Below are 16,160 nucleotides of genomic sequence, written 5' to 3' on the forward strand. Positions count from 1 at the left end.
AATGGGGAATAGTTGGAGTGACACAAAACGGTACCATTGTGAGTCAGATCGGGTGCCCGAGTTTCCCCCAAGTGGAGCCGCCCGACGGAGGTTATAAAGAGAACCCGAATGGTTCGCAGTGCAAGACATTGAAGTCCGCTCGCACTGTTACATTTGCGAAATCAAACGCGACCAGAGTACCGGATTAGGCGAGTTTGTGGTAGCTGAAGACGAAGGAAACGCAGAAGTCGAAGATCTTGTGCGCGCTACTTAGTGGATTAATCCCCAAAGCGTCCAATGAGGAGTGAAACTTTGGTGAGTAGAAATTTCATGCTTTTTTGAATTCACATGAATTTTCCCCCGGCCAAACTCACTTGGAGGGTATTGGGACTTGGCAAAGGCTTTGGATAGAGCGCAATTTCAAACCGTGATAGCTGATGTAAATAAGAAAGCTCCAGTGGATTTCTCAAGTAGACAATCAAGCGGCTAATTACGGCACTTGAAAGCACATGTGCACTTTCCTTATTAGCCAGCTTTTGGCGTAATATCAGCGGCCACTTTCTACAATTTACCCGGAGATTTCCAATAGATTAAGTGAGATCGATCTGTTGTTAATCCATTGACCCGATTAGGGGCAAACTATGACCGCATATTGCACGGCAATGAAATTAAGAGTAAATCGCTGATCTAATTGGTCACGACTGTGCGCTTATGGAATGCTAATTGGACCCCTATTCGCCAATCCATTCATTTGTCCAGTTTTATTGCAATTGGACTTTTTTTTAATCGAGCGCGACTTTCTCGCATATAAATAGTCTTCAGGCTCTCCGGACGGCTGTTAAACCAACCATACTAATTCAACAGATCCTAGAGGCTCAGAAATTCCAAGAGAAAAGCTGAAAAGTTTGGTATTTCAAGCCAGCAGAGGCCAAAGAATGTCCATCTATGCATACTAATAGTTTGACTGTGAAACAATGGGCAAACTGCATAAAGCGGGTTGCCCAAGGGGCCGAATTGAGGTGACCGACTGGTGAAAATGCGACAAAAATGTCGTAATGAAGTAATTACTATTAAACTCGTGAGAACATGTGCCATTGTTCGGGCCGCAGGTATCGAAACTGACCTTTGCTGCCGCTTGCTGCAACCGATTTCGTCACTTGAAGTCGCCATCTGGCTTATTGAGGAAATATAGAGGCACTCGTTCTCTATTGCACGGAGTAAGTGTTGATTGAGTAGCGGGTCCTGGCTTGGAGGAATTCGCTTGTCTGCAAAGTTAAAAGTAGGAATTTTCTGCTCGACTTTTAGAAATTTCTGGAAAATTCGTAGAGCGGGTGATGCTATTGAGGGTTTTTCGAAAAATAGAGCGAAGAAAGCTCTATCGAACACTTTAAGCTCGAATGGAATTTCAAGTTTAGTTTAAAAGGAACAATTTTTTGAAAACTGGACTTGAAAATTCCACCAAACTCTACCAAACGGCGAATTGTGACAAAACTTTCGTAAAATTTAAGCCAAAGTAAGAGCTGTTCGACGATTTAAATTCCAACTTGTTTGCAATTGGAGTAAAATTCCTCTTCGAACAGCAAAATTTAATATTAATGAGTTGGCAATTTGAAAATAAAAAATTCGTGGAAATTAGAAAAACGACTTGTTGCCATCAGGCTGATAGCAAAAATAGAGAAAAGTGTGCTATATTCAATAGTTTATATAGTAATGTGGACGAAAACCCTTTTTATGAGAAACGCTATTTTTTTAAATAATCTGTAAATGCAAAGTTTGAGACAAACACTGCAAATTCAGAAATTCGTAGAAAAACAGCAGAAGCTTTGATTCAAATTAAAGTTGCACCAATTAATGAACAAAATAGGGGTTATTAAATATCGCAAACGGCAACGTTGGCGAAAAATTTGCATTTTAGTAACGCAGTTCTTTGGATTAGTCAACAAAGTGCGAAGTTCAAGACAAACTAGTTGATAACGGCACGTTTAAAAATTCTTTAAAAAGTACCTAAAGCATCCGTTGCAATGAAATTTCCAACAAATATGGCGCAAATGTTTGGGTATGTATGGCGATAAGCTGTAAATGAATAGCACATTGCAATTTGGAGCAACTGATTTTTAAAAATCTGGTTGTAAAGTGCACATTTTCAGATAATCATGTCAAATTCAGAAATTCCTGGAAAGTGGGCAGAATCCCTGATTGAAATCAACGTCACACCAATTATCAAGCCAAGTGGACTCTATCCAATATCACAAACGAGAACGTTAGCGCAAATTCTCTTTTGCAGCAGTCCACAAAGTACCGAAGTTTAAGGCAAACAAGTTAGTAACCGCACGTTTAAAAAATCGTTAAAAATTACCCAAAGCACCTCATGCAATGAAACTTAGAGCAAATATAGTGTATAAGCTGATCTATGTATGGGAGCAAATGCATGCAAATGCAAAGGCAAAAGCATATGGAATTGGCAAGAGCAAACTTAAAAATTCGTAAAAAATCCCCAAACCTCTCAATCCTCATGAAACTTTCGGAAAATACTACACAATGTCAGATCTATGCATTGGCGTAACCCGGCGCTGAACAAATAAATCACATTTGTATATGCAGTCGTTCAAAAGCTGAAGTTTTGCAGATAATTCCATTGAGAAGTTTCTTCACATTTCGTCCCTTCATCTAGTGTGGACAAGGCCAGTTTTAATTGATTTCGGTGTCCTGAACCGCAACAACTCGCAGCACAAAAACCGCAGGATTTTAATAAATTTGCTTGAATGGTGGAACGCATGAAGAATTGCAACACCTCCAACTGGAAGACCGAAATTACGAAATTGCACACAAGAACGGTTGACTTCCTAACGTTGCACGTCATGCGTGAATTTAATAAAAATTGACGAATTATATAACGCACGTTTAATTAACCAACAATTAGTTCATTGATTATTCGCGGCAGATAAATGGGCTTTCACCTGCGACTAGACCAGTTGATTGGCGTCAAAACGAAATTTCTAGAAAAAGGCTACGTTGGGACTTGCCTAAGAAAATTAGCTCAAAACATACCCTTGACGCAGAGTGTCGCAACTTAGCCATGTATTTGATAGACAACGATGCTCATTGTAGGCAAATTTTGCGTTTTTAATGTGCATTTGCATAAGTTCGGTCCAACACGCAACAATACCGATTGTGCAACGCATTCTTTAATTCATTCATTGTTGCTGTCAGGACAATAAGTTGACTTGTATAAATCACGCGCCCGAATTTTAACTGAACAAGACCAACAGGTGGTTTATATTGAAGAATTTCTGGTTTTTTTCTCTTTCACGCGCCTTATACCGTACTCTATCCTCACGGCCTCCTTCAGCGGATTTCATTCAACCGATAAATCATGGCGTTTTTCCACTTTCGATTCCACTAGAATCAGAAATCGCACGCTTGCAACCCAGTTACCTTGACCTTTTTGGGTACCTAACGTAAGAACCACAGATCTCGTTTTTTCGCTTAAACCAGTCCATTTTTCGTGACTGGACCCGGATTATCGCCGATCTGCTCCAATTCGATACTGCTGGGAATTTCCGCATTTTAGAATACTGAATAGAATTGAATGTTCAGTGGTATTTTAAGGTTTAGAGTTTTACAGGACATTTTTTAAAATTTCCTGCATCATTTGAAAAGCATGGCATCCAAATAAAACTCGTAAAACTAAAAGCGAAAATAGAGTAAAGTTGGCTCTATTCAGCGGAGGAAACATCTCGGTTTAATCTCCGTTAGTTTAAGAGATATTAATTATTAAAAATATTAAAAATTATGCTGCACTTATGTGGTTCTTGAAAAACCATCAGTGCTTAAAAAATTACCAAACTTTAACCAACTAGCCGATTGTTATGGCACTTGTAAGATTTGTATAGAAAATTGTACTCTATTGAGTGCTGTAGAAAGAAAGTAGAAAAGACTCGTGAAGCGACCCATTTCAGTATGTTTATGAAACATTAATTGATGTAAATCAGGTTTCAACTTCTACTCTTGTCCTTAAAACCACCTGCAATTTAACAATGGACGAAAATTGTGTACAACCGCCAATTATACTGACATTTACAGCATGTATAGAGGAAATAGTCCTATATTTAATGCTATATAAATATGGGTCCCAGCCCGATCTGTTAAAGAGAAAACATTAAAAATTCCTGCAAAATCCCCAGAAGCAGCAATGGCAATGAAACTTTTAAAAAACATCGACGGTGCTCTCTATAACACCGCATAAATTGCGAATGATTAAAATTTCCGTTTTTGCAAAATATTTTTTTGAAAACTTGTCTCCTCAATGCCTTCAAGAAAGCAAATTAACACATTATAATCAAGAAAAAAATAGGAATTTAATAGGAAAATCTACTTCAAGACAATTTGGACGGTGCACAGAGATCATTTTGCAATATTCTATTGAGACTTCCAAAAATTCTTGAAAAATCCAAAAACGCGCCGATCACAATCAAACTTTCCGCAGATTGAGAGCAAAGTATGCTCTATGCATTGAGATGATGGGCATTCGGTTGCTACATTTGGTTTGAGAGAAATATGATTTTAAAACCAGAAGTCCTAAGAAATGATAGTCGAGGAAAGCAAAATAATTAATTAATAAAAGCTGAATAATTCCTGAAAAATCCCCTATCTATCGAAATGAAACTTCCAACAAATATGACACAAATTCCGCTCTATTGACCAGAGGCAAAAGTAATTAGCTAGGAAGTCCCATTGGCAAGGACGAATTTTTTGAAAACTAACGTGGCGAAACCAAAAAATTCCTTGCTCCACTAGACGTTTTATTACTAACTTAGACCTTCGAAGGGAGATTTAAAGAAGGTAGTTTTTCGGTAAAGAAGCTGGTCATTGGCTGGTTGGCTGATCACATCAGCCTACTAATACAACAAATATGCAATAAAACGCAATCGGTGAACGATTCTATGGAAGTGTAATTGAAGCGAACTGGTTTAAGCAGAAGGTAAAAAAACAACCTCCACGGCTCTTTCAACGGTTTCAACATACACATCACGGAGTCACGCGGTGAAGGACACTTCTGAAAGGCGTGGTACTTTTACTAGATCGCCTTAGACGATTAACAATCGAATCGGTGGGATTCGGAAATGTTACGGTACGAATTCATTGTGAATTCCAATAATCACCATAATATGCCAGTCACGGATCCTGGCTTAACATCCTAGAAGTCCTATGAAGTTTAAATTTCATTTCCTTGTACATTTTAACGAAATCGTTCGAAATCGGAGCATTTCCTTTCGCTGCTAACAATCTCTTCATATTTGCTCACTTTCTACGGATGCAGTAGACCATAACTGGGCTAAGTAGGTATTTGCGTTGCACAATTCATACTCCTGCTGCTGCTGCTGTTGCTGCTTAAAAGCAAGCCGGGATAACTTTTTAGAGGTTCTTGCAAACGTTACTCGATTTGCTTTAGGTAAAAGTCAAACCTTGAAGCCTTCGGCTTAATTGTTGGCGGTCAGATTGCCCACATTGCAGGATTCAGGAAGTTTTTCTAGCGATAACGAGCCTTGAAAATCTACATCCTTAAGTAACTGAATTCGATGCAATTCTTTCAGTGGTTGGTGCTGTTAGGCCTGACCTTAGCTCATGTCATCCAGGCCAGAAAAATCCGCGTTCAACCTCGCCTGCTACCGCAGGACGAACAGGGGGATGAAGGCATCGAGTACTACGCGGCTGAACCTGCCCAAGACAGACAACGCGTTGTTTTAGGTAAAAAGTCCCTTAATTTTGCCTAAGTACTAAACGCAATTTAAGTCTCTTCAGATAACTATAACGGCCTGTATGGGGAGCAAACAGCGTCGGCCCGACAGGACAACTACCTGCAACGGTCTCCTGCAAAAGGACAAACTTACGTTCAAAGGGTGAAGGAGGCCCCCAGAGAACCGCCGGTTCAAACCATCAGGTGCTTAGTGGACTTTTGCGAAATTTCCAAACTGATTGCAGAATGTTTTCAGGAACTACAACAAAGTGAACGACGATGGTTCCTTCACCTTTGGGTATGAGGCTGCTGATGGCAGCTTCAAGGAAGAGACCCGCGGTACCGATTGCGTGGTGCGAGGAAAGTACGGTTATGTGGATCCAGATGGGAACAAGAGGGAGTTTACCTATGTGTCAGGCAACCCTTGCGACCCCAACGCACCGAAGGAGGAAGACGATGAACCCAATGGTATGACCAAGATTTCAGATCATGAGACCTGGAGAAGTAGGCAAGATAATAAACGGTTACACCGTGACGATTTCAAAGTGCTCTAATTGTTTGCTATTTTTCCCAAAACGCAGCGAATTTTTGGCGGATTTTGAAATTTCGAAAACTGTATGGTAGCAGCGGTATTCGCCTGTAAATACCACGTTTTGCAGCGCAAAAATTCCCCAATTCAACAAAGAGATTTACGGTTAACTAGGGCATTTTCAAACTTTCAAACTTTTCAATGTCACATGAGCCCTATTTTGTTCAGTTCTCAGGTTATTTTTTGGGTCATTTTAAATGTTTCAAAGATGTGTTAAAGCGAAAGTTTTTTTTTGGAATCGAAGACATTATGAGCCAAAACTCCCTAATTTGTGCGCCGATTTTGAAGTTTAAAATCTCGGAATAAAGAACAGGAAACTATCTTTCTAAAAATTAACCAAGACAAAAATTCGGAAAACCCACCGAGCAGGAGCTGGGTACACCCGGGCAACTTTAAACCCTTATTGCTCAGATTCAGGCAATCAAGAAATCTCAACACAAAATGCTTGCAGAAAGTGCCGAAAACGAAAACGTGCCAGCCAACTACCCGACCAGACCCATCCGCCCTATTCAGCGCCCAGTCAGCACCCCCAAGCCGGTCACCCTGTTCCAATCGCAGTACGACCAAGGGGAGGACGAACAGCCTGAGCCCGAGCAGCTGCTCAGACCAACGCCTGCGGTAAGTTGCCACCAAGCGAACCCTCGCATTTTGCTAATCCCTCATCTTGCAGCCAATCAGAAGCCGACCCCAATACATCGCCCGGCCGCAGTACCAGTCCCAATCCGAACAGCCAGTGTCGTACCGACAACAACAAGCTCAACCCTCCAGCACTCCTGCTTCTACTGTTTATAGGTGGGTTTTCAGTGTTTTGACTTAGAGCTGATAGAGGTTGACTGTTGTCTTTGGCAACAGGCAGCAGGTGGCGCCAGTGACCATCACGCCCAGGCCGATCTACCAAACGGCGTCCCCAACGTCCTCTACTAGAGCACAGCTTCCTCCCACCACCTTCAGACCTCAGCTGCTTCAAGTGTCGCCCACTCCTAGGCCTAGTTTGCTCTATACCCCCAAGGCTGCGTTGCCGTCACCATCTCCAACCAAAGGAGTAAGTGATGGTTCGCTCCGTACGTTTCTTCTACTAATTGCTGGTTTGTAGATCGACTTTGATGCGGAGTTCCAAAGATTCCAGCAGGAGAACGACTTAGGCTCGCCAGCAACAGCGGGCAAAGCCCGGCCAGATCCAGTGGGGCAAGTTTACAGTTCTGCGCTTCTGTACGACGCAGCTACAGGTAAGTGCAAGCAGGGGGCCATGAACAGGTTTTTGAGCAGGTTTGTATTTCAGGTCAGTACAACAACCAGCTCTACCAGTCGCTGCCTCAAAGTGAGGGCCAGTTCGGGTTTAACCAGAGGATACAGCCCTATGTGCATCAGCAGCAGCAACAACAACAACAGCGCAGGCCACCCGTTAACCTACAGCTTCAAGCTCAGCCTACGCCGCTCTACAGACAGCAGCAGGTGGGTTACAACGTCTATGACGATAACGTGGAGTACTGACCCATGGAGGAGGCGCAGCGGTGACGTTCTTCCTGTCACTAACCTCACAACTCATCATCTGTACATTTTCACCATTGGAAGCCGTTGCCATACATTCAATGTTAACCCCACTCGCTCTTTTTCTCACTCTCTCTCTCTCTGCATGGACTCTACTAGTTCTTCTTCTTGTCCAATCACATCAATGGAATCTGCACGGGCGCTTTCACTGGCTGATCGCCGATTAACGCAACGTTTCTCTAGATCAACCCTCAGGCGGTCTATCAGGCGCAACAGGCCGAAGTGCAGTTTCAGAACTCGGCGCAACTGTACGCGCAGCAACAGAAGGCACGTCAGCAGCAACAAGCAACCTCAGTGGCGCCCCCTGTTTACTACATTCAGCCGTCAGTGAGCAGCACAGGCGCTTTGGGAGCCGGACAAATCGACGCCTTTCTTCGAGGCCACAACATTCAGTTCTAGTTTCCTTTTGAGTTTGTTGCTAAGCCCGTTTCTCCTCGAGTCTACTAGAGGGATGTTAGTTCTGTCTGCAAGTTTTCATGAGGGGCGGGATCGTTCGAAGCCACTGCCCCAATTCTTTGATGCTTTCATGCGGCCAACTGCATTATTTATTTAATTTTGTACATTTGTGTTTAGGCTCTAGTTAGGACGATGTATTGTTATACTATTAAGCGTCTGTCTATTTATATAAATATATGTATATAATTGACATTGTCTGAATTTTTTTTGGGGGGTTTTGAGGATAGAGATTTTTCTGCTTCTAACTTTTTAAGCCTTCAAATTTTCTATTAAAAAAGTTTCTTTGATTATTAAAATTTTTTTTGCCGTTTAGGAGGTAAACGCTCTTGAACTTCTTGCCAAAAAAAACCCAATTTTTTCAGGTTTTTAAAAAAAATTAAAATTTCTATTAAAGAAAAAATAATAAAAGATAATGTAAATAATAAAAAAAGTAAATAAAGAAAACAGCTCTTGCTGAGCTTTGGCGAAAATAGGTGTCAATATATTTTTAGCCATTTCCCAGATAGATTTATTAATTTCCGCTTAAATTGTCGCTTAAAACGGACATTTTACTTTTAACTTACGTCTTCTTAAAGGTTGGAAATTTCGTATAAAGTGTAGTTATGGAACTGTAGCTCTTGAGATGCGCTATCGAAAAGTTTCTACTGACTTTTTGCATATATTCAACCGTTTAGGAGATAGAAGGTCTTGAACTTGGGCTTAGGGGCCGAAAAGCTTTGAACAATTTGATGGAATATTTGCAACCGTTTCTGAGCTAAGAGCTGTTTTGACGCTGAGTGTTGTTGGGCTGCTCACATTTTCGCTTCCGCCGTTTTAGGGCGTAGGATTGTCTAACCAAATTATGAGCCGCTGGCCGCAATCCAAAACTTAGCAAAAAATTGCTTCATCGGCCAGTTGACTCTTGGGTTGGGCAACATCCGCACCAAGTGCCACCCGAACATGGACAACAAACACTCTTCAGGCCTGTTTTCAGCAAATCCCCTTGACTAATTGCATTATGGATTGCAAGACGAAAAAAACGAATTTCACAATTTGCATCTAAATGCAGCCATTCTTCACTATATGGGACAGTTCACAGGCCATCATTGTTTCGCTCTTATTGTGTCTTAGTTTGAATGCTGAAGCATGGCGCTTTGTTCTTGAGGATTTTCCCAGCAGTCAATGCAGGATTGGGTCGAGGATTTTTTCCGTCGGTCACTTGAACTCATTAAGCTGAAGAATGTTTGGAAACTGTTAAACCCAGGCCTGGCTTTTATCCCACGCGACCTCCACTTTGGGTGCTTGTTGAGCAACAGTTCCTCTTAACTATGGAGGCTGTTGTTTAGGTGCTAATTTGAAAATCAAGTGGTACTTATGGTAATGACTTAATGAGGTTTCTTGTGGTCATTAACGGCCTGATGGACAAGAAGCGTCTTTTAGAAGAAACGCGACTGGACGGAGAATTTTCACTGCACGCTGTGACATAATCGCATATAATGAGAACCGGTTATTCAATAGAAATTAACATAAAATAGCGGCGACTTCCTGAAAGAAAGATGTTTCAGTGGAAATCTTTGGACCAAGTCAAAGGCTGGAATTGGCTGCTATCGCACAAACCACCGCAAAGATCAAGACAAAGCTGTTGGCCCTCATGAGTTCATAAGGAAGCAAACATCGCGGCGATCTGATCGATCTTCTTCTAATCTTCAACAACTCAAGCTTCAATTGCTTCATCATCATCATTATCAGCTGCCTAATTGCATATCGCACACGCCACTTTCACTGCATCATGCAACCGGCCGGTACCAACCCAATTTTCCTCCGTTTGTTGTCGTTCGCATTTTCGACCGAAATCTGCTTCTTTTGCGAAGCGCGTCGCAAGGTCGCCTCCTTCTCAATGGCCTACGTTATATAGGGAACCCGCATGGTGCTCGCCAATAGTCAGTGGTACCGTGGCTAAATGGCATGAGCGAAAATGGCCCATCTTAGAAAGGTGAGTCTTAAGTGCGTGATTCCTTCAACTTCAACTCATTTGGGTCCAGTGAGGAGACTTCATTTGCTGCCTAATCTAAATTTGTGGATTTATGGCGTGATTTTACAGTGAAAGTTTCGGATTTTTCCCATCGTCCGAGCCTTGCCCGAGGATTTATACTTAAAAAGCCTCAGTAATTTTTTGAGTTCATAATTTCTTCCATGCCCACAGGACGAATTTTTTTAAATGTTTGATGTATTTGGAAAGTTTCGAATTTTTTGCATTATCGGATCTATAAGGCAATTTTTTTTTATTGTATAATGCCCACTTAACAACAAAAGCAGGTGAAGTTTTTAAGCTTATGACTATTAAAGAAAATCCTTTGAGGACTAAAATGGTTTCAACTGTAGCAAATGCAGTTTTTCTGAAAACTAATAACCCCATTTCAGTTGCACTAAAAAATCTCCCTTAAACAAACGCATAAAGTTTAGAATCCCTAAATCATCCTCAGGATTTCACCGTTTTCAGTTGTATCCTATTGGCAACATTTTCACAATAAGAAAGCGCCGCTTCAGTTACTTAAACCCACTGTATGAATGTCGAGCGTGAAATGACACCGAAGCCTGAAACATCCTCCAATTCCAACGCAGCCAGCCATATCAGTTGAAAAATCGTCAGCCAACCTTAACGCGACATTTCGATTTAATTGAATTTTCAGATTCTGCTGCTGCTGTCGCTGCTCGCGCTCAAAGGACGGTGCTTGGAGGGCCTGAACCAAACCGAGCAAGCAGTCGAAGAGCTGATCCAGTCAGAAACCAAAGACGGAAAGCTGGAAATTGTAAAGCGCATCAAAAAAATCAATCCTGATGGTTCCTACACGATTGGCTACGAAGCAGACGACGGTTCATTCAAAATCGAAAGCAGAGACGTGCTTGGCAACATCAAGGGGACCTATGGGTTCGTGGATGACGAAGGAGAGATTAAGAGAGTGTCCTATAGCTCCAGTAATGCGAGCGATGTCTTCCCCAACAAGTCCCAGCTGTTCCCAGCGTCCTCAGTGGTGCAGCGTATCCCCAAGTCTACAACTGCTAGGCCCATCAGCTCTACAAGCTCCACAAGCGCCCCAGCATCCACAACGCCGCTCAGCGTCATCCAGAGCATAGCCAGACGTCGAGTCACTCAAAGTAGCACCTCGACGACAACAGCCAGGCCCAATGTGGTGGTCTACAGCTCGGCAGCCCCTCGAGTCCTGCTGCAGCGCCCCTCTTTGAGCAAACTGCCCGAAGCTAAATCCGAAGTGCAAATCAACCGGCCCGAGGCCTCAATAAAGCGGCAGCACTTCGAAGACATCAAGCCTGTAACGGAGGAATTCAGCGAGGTTCGCTCCAATCTGCTCAGACGCCAGACTTTGGGAGAGCCAGGGTTTAACTCCCCATTCGTGCACAACGATGACCAGGATGTGTACAACAGTGTCACCTCTCGTCCTCTGTTCACCACATCCAGGCCTCCAGTTCGGTTGGGACTAACCACAACTGCGCCCAAACCTTTAGAGGACAGTTTCCAGAGACATCAGCTTGAGGAGGTGGAGAGCAACACGGCAGTGAACAAAGTAGGGCTGGCGCCCACTCCCGAGCCTCTAGTAGCCATTAGGCATCCTTTCCAACAAGGCGCCATCCTGGTGCCGCTCAGTCAGCTCCAAAACCGCATCCTCCCAGTGGAAAATATGCAGGAAGTTTATCAGGCCAGGCAAAACTATGCAGAGCGCCAGCAAGTGAAGCGTCTCACTCCTGCGGGTTTGCGGCCCCTCCCAGTGCAGGTGGACGCAAATGGGTTCATCCACCAAATGCCATCCACTCCCTACCCCATCACAATAACGCCTACAGAGTTGCCCAGCGGCGACATAGACCAGATCCAGCCCCCGGTGAGCACCAGGGACTTTCAAACCCTCCTCAACCACCTGATTAGGCGCCAGAAGATGCTGGAAACCATCAGTGAGCTAATGCAGCGCGAAAAACAATTCCCTGGAGGCTTTCGCAGGTACCAACCTAGACAGCAAGTGGGAGTGAGGTTGGAGGAGGAGGTGCCTGGGGGCTATGAGTACCAGGATGAGCGGCAGTATGTGGGCAGGAGGAGAGCTTCCAGGGGTTACCAGCCAGGTGAGTGTAGGCTTGTCCTGTTACTTCAGGTGTAGAGTGTGCTGTTCCTACAGAGGTCACGAGAGGAAGAGGGCCGGAGGAGGAGTACCTGCCTGCAGAGGTGCGCGAATCTTTGCTGCTGCGCATGCTGAAGCTGGCCATGAATCCGGCATTGCCGTTGCAGGAAGATGAGGACGCGGAGCCTCAACAGGTAGCCACGGCGGCGACACTGCAATACCGCAAACTGCCAATGAGGAATGTGGAAATAATCGGTGAAGAACAGCTGGAGGACACCGATGCAAAAAAGCGCCGAGCGAAGCGCTACAAGGACGAAGACATGGAGTACATGGAGTAGCTTAAAAAGTCAATCACCCTGTATAGTATTTATTAATGGTAGTAGTTGTGTAAATATAGAATGGCGTAAAAGTTACCAAAGATATGTGAGAAAAACACCTGAACTGGTTGCGAATTCATAATAAAGAAAACAATGAAACATTTACATGACGCTTGATTAGAAAAACCCCGACTAATTAAAATGCGTTAAAGATCGCTTTTCTCACGATATGGTTCTTTGCAATCTTCCACGCGAAAACGCCTTGAGAGCCGCAGGAAGGCCCTAATCGACTATAATGGTCCACTTATCTCATTGCCTGATCTCGTAAGTAGCGCAACTTAAAACACTACCAAGTGTTTTAGTGTGCGCCGCAATGTTATCGATTGCTCCCGGTCTAAACACGCTTAAAAGGGGCAGTGTTCATCTGCAGAAAGCCGCCAAAGTGGTCAATGGTAAGTAGAAGTGCAGTGCGCCAAAAATCGAGCTTCTGATGCTTTTTGCAGATCAGATCGGATCCAGGCAAGTGCTGGCGTTTTTCGTCCTCACGGGGTTTGTTCTGTGCGGAGTGGTAGAACAGAGCGCTTCAGTGGCTTTGAGGGCGAACAGCACTTCCAGCTACTCAGCAGCTGAGTTTGCTGAGTATGTGGAGAACACCAGCTACATTACCAGGTATTGTCAGCCGCTGGAGGATAGTAATGGGACTGAAAGCACCTATACGATTCATGTAGTGCGATCCATACCGCATATTGAGGTAAGCTAACCCTCAAACACTCGTTCCGGTTGGTTTATTGGGCCTCCAATTGGGGTCTTTGGAGGAAGCAAGTTTTTTCATTCCTTTTTCTAGTTTCACTTCAAAAACAAGTAAAATATTGAGATTTCCCTTGAAAGGGTGGCAGTGCTGCAGGTTTCAGGTGGTTTTTCCTCACAGATTCCCATGACCAGGACGGATGAAACCGAAGGCGTGCTCCGCCAGGCCTTCATGTGGGGAACTTTGGTTTCTCCGCTAGCGGCCAGTAGGATCGCCGCTCGAGTCGGCGCCGAGCGCCTGTATGGAGTAGGGGTTCTAGGAACTGGAGTGGTGGCTGTCCTGGTGCCCGCCAGCTGGCTGACCGCTGGGCACGTTTGCGTCCGCATTGTCCAAGGCATTTTTATGGTACTGCCAGGCGCCCAACCATAGTTTCCCGCTATTAACCTTCTGGGGGGTTTAGGGGGCCACTTGGCCAGCTGCCCACATGTTGGCAGTCACCTGGATCAAGCCCAAGAACCTCAGCGCTTTTGTGTCCCTCTATTCTGGTAAGAAGCTGATGAAGGCCGCAATCGAGTAGGAAAATTGTGGGGTGTTTCAGCGGTGAATCTCGGCTACGCAGTGGTGGGGATTTTGGGAACGGTGCTGGTGCGCCACTGGGGCCGCGACTGGCTCAGCTACGTCATATCAGTGGTGTCGGGAGTTTGGTACTTTCTCTGGTGGAGGTTTGTTGAGGAGTCGCTCCATCCCAATAGGCCCAAGCGCGATGTGAGTTTTCCATGCCGTTGAAACAGGGGGTTGTTGAACAAAATGCATAGGAACACCGGAATTTGCCTTGGAGGAAGCTGCTGGGGTCCAAGCCGGCGTGGGCGTGCGGAGTAGCAGTGGTGGGGAGCCAATGGGCTGACGCCACCTTGATGCTGGGCGTGACCAAGTACCTCAAACTGGTCTATGGGTTTTCCATTGAATACGCAAGTTCTCTTATTGGCTGTATTGATCTGTTCCTCTGTAAAGCACCGGTTTTTCAGGAGGATATTCTGCAGTCCATGCCGCACATCGGTCATTTCTTCGCCGCCATCACCTTTGGAATAGTTGTAGACCATGTGAGGGCTTCTGGAATAGTCTCTACCACCACAGCACGGAAGCTCTTCGTCTACATGTGTAAGTGGCGACATCTGCGGGAAATTCCTTCAGCTACTGGCATGTTTCCAGCCCATTTTCCTCCGGCCGCTCTGATGTTCATCCTGGGTTACACTGGATGCGATCCAGCCGCCCCTGCCGCCCTCTATGTGGCAGCGCTAGCAATGACAGGCGCCACCGCGTCTGGTGTATTTAGCAGCGCTGCAGACATTGCGCCCAACTTTGCAGGTTTTTATCACCGCTTTACAGCGCTCTGTTTTATCCTGATGATTTGCAGGCACGGTCTTCGGGCTCTGCCAGACAGTGGGCGCTGCCGGTCTGCTTGCAGCCAATTACGCCGTTTCCGAAGGGTTGCATGGATCGGTGAGCTTTTCCAACTCACCTCCATACGGTTAAAGATTTTTTTTTTAGTTTGCCGGTTGGTGGCGACTAGTTTTTGGCGCATCCACTGCCATCTTGCTCTTCACCGCCATATTTTTTATGATTTGGGGTAGCGGCTCGGTTCAAGACTGGAACGAGTCGGAAAACGAACCCTCTATTGAGTTGGAGGATGTGGAGGAACCATCCAGGCTGGATTCTGTCTTGGAGTAGTCCCGTCTCCATCCGAATAAATAATTTTTCTTCGTAATAAAGTTGCTTAATTAACACGAAGGAATCACTTGCAAGTTGACAGGAATTTGTTGCGACATCAACTCGGATCCAACAGAGCGACACCAATTAATGAGCCGCATTCATCAGATGCACAACCGGCTGAAGCCATTAAGTTCTTTGTGGCCGAGTACAATGTGCAGCGAATCCAATTAACCTGGAAGAGAAGACTAATGGGCGCAGCTGGCGCGGTTCTCGATTTCAATTGCTAATGCACACACTCTAAACTCATTAAATTTGATGGAGTCGCTGATCGCTAAACCAGGTCTGGTTTCCACCAAAAAATTGTTTTTTTTTGCCTTAAACACTTCAATCATTGAGCGCGTTGTAGTGAAACATGGCCGCATCTGACTCGAGAAGAGCCCCTCTGTGTCACTCGGGTGGTTGGGACTGAGACAACCTTACCCAAATCTGCCGATACACTGCAGGCAAATTGAACACTGTTTGAAAAATATTTCTGATCGCTCCCAGCAGGTTTAATGGAGCAGAATTCGCGAAGGAATGGAATTAAATGGAAACTCCGGCCAAAATCGATGGTCTAATGAGTGCAAGAGGTAAAGTTCCCAATTACTAGCGGGCTTTAATGATGAAACGCTCCCAGCCGGGCCTGCCTCATTAGAGCCATGAATAACGCCAATCCAAACAGTTAAAAAGTGGCTTTTCCTCCAGAAAAGCCAACATTCGTTGCTGATAGTGGCCCGATAAATATCCAGGAAGAATTTATTTGCCCACTGTTCCGCCCACTGCATGCTCCCCTTGAAAGAATTGAGAAATTGCCGCCCGCTTTAAACCAGTAAAGTTTCGCTGGATTTTCTAACACTCTTATCCAGAAGCTGTTCAAATGTTCACTGGTTTATTCGCAATATAGCAACACTCTAAACATGAATCTTCAATTTTT

The 16,160-nt window shown here is 44.5% G+C and overlaps 3 protein-coding genes across 4 annotated transcripts; all 3 read left to right on the top strand.

Moving 5' to 3' along the window:
- The first annotated feature begins 76 nt into the window (after positions 1-76).
- Positions 77-8,501, top strand: LOC109538778 (bromodomain-containing protein DDB_G0280777). Of its 2 annotated transcripts, none has more exons than XM_019906163.2 (10): positions 77-294; positions 5,574-5,727; positions 5,782-5,920; positions 5,973-6,184; positions 6,757-6,923; positions 6,976-7,097; positions 7,158-7,347; positions 7,399-7,531; positions 7,585-7,757; positions 8,037-8,501. In XM_019906163.2, the coding sequence occupies exons 1-10, from the start codon at positions 277-279 to the stop codon at positions 8,250-8,252; spliced, it is 1,524 nt and encodes a 507-aa protein (XP_019761722.2). In that variant the 5' UTR covers positions 77-276; the 3' UTR covers positions 8,253-8,501. The 2 variants fall into 2 exon arrangements, with proteins under 2 accessions (XP_019761722.2, XP_019761721.2); XM_019906162.2 differs by having other exon boundaries at positions 78-294; positions 5,773-5,920.
- A 1,653-nt stretch (positions 8,502-10,154) lies between these two features.
- On the top strand, positions 10,155-12,892 carry LOC109538787. Its single transcript, XM_019906176.2, has 3 exons — positions 10,155-10,281; positions 10,979-12,416; positions 12,470-12,892. The coding sequence occupies exons 1-3, from the start codon at positions 10,264-10,266 to the stop codon at positions 12,748-12,750; spliced, it is 1,737 nt and encodes a 578-aa protein (XP_019761735.1). The 5' UTR covers positions 10,155-10,263; the 3' UTR covers positions 12,751-12,892.
- Positions 12,893-13,067: 175 nt separating this feature from the next.
- Positions 13,068-15,242, top strand: LOC109538786 (sialin). Its single transcript, XM_019906175.2, has 10 exons — positions 13,068-13,181; positions 13,233-13,480; positions 13,658-13,882; positions 13,938-14,022; positions 14,076-14,242; positions 14,293-14,445; positions 14,503-14,635; positions 14,687-14,842; positions 14,892-14,977; positions 15,026-15,242. The coding sequence occupies exons 1-10, from the start codon at positions 13,103-13,105 to the stop codon at positions 15,203-15,205; spliced, it is 1,512 nt and encodes a 503-aa protein (XP_019761734.1). The 5' UTR covers positions 13,068-13,102; the 3' UTR covers positions 15,206-15,242.
- Positions 15,243-16,160: the final 918 nt, after the last annotated feature.

The sequence above is a fragment of the Dendroctonus ponderosae genome, unplaced genomic scaffold (assembly GCF_020466585.1).
Source record: "Dendroctonus ponderosae isolate FM_Combo_2020 unplaced genomic scaffold, Dpon_F_20191213v2 Dpon_F_20191213_1, whole genome shotgun sequence".
Taxonomy (NCBI): Eukaryota; Metazoa; Arthropoda; class Insecta; order Coleoptera; family Curculionidae; genus Dendroctonus; species Dendroctonus ponderosae.

Bases quoted from the DNA above. Each gene is read 5' to 3' on its own strand.
- LOC109538778 (XM_019906162.2), top strand. The intron at 6,185-6,756 runs GTATGACCAAGA...AAATGCTTGCAG, and splicing joins GGAAGACGATGAACCCAATG to AAAGTGCCGAAAACGAAAAC. The intron at 7,348-7,398 runs GTAAGTGATGGT...GCTGGTTTGTAG, and splicing joins CACCATCTCCAACCAAAGGA to ATCGACTTTGATGCGGAGTT.
- LOC109538787 (XM_019906176.2), top strand. The intron at 12,417-12,469 runs GTGAGTGTAGGC...CTGTTCCTACAG, and splicing joins TTCCAGGGGTTACCAGCCAG to AGGTCACGAGAGGAAGAGGG.
- LOC109538786 (XM_019906175.2), top strand. From the start codon at position 13,103: ATGTTATCGATTGCTCCCGGTCTAAACACGCTTAAAAGGGGCAGTGTT. The intron at 13,182-13,232 runs GTAAGTAGAAGT...TGCTTTTTGCAG, and splicing joins AGCCGCCAAAGTGGTCAATG to ATCAGATCGGATCCAGGCAA. The intron at 14,843-14,891 runs GTTTTTATCACC...GATGATTTGCAG, and splicing joins CATTGCGCCCAACTTTGCAG to GCACGGTCTTCGGGCTCTGC.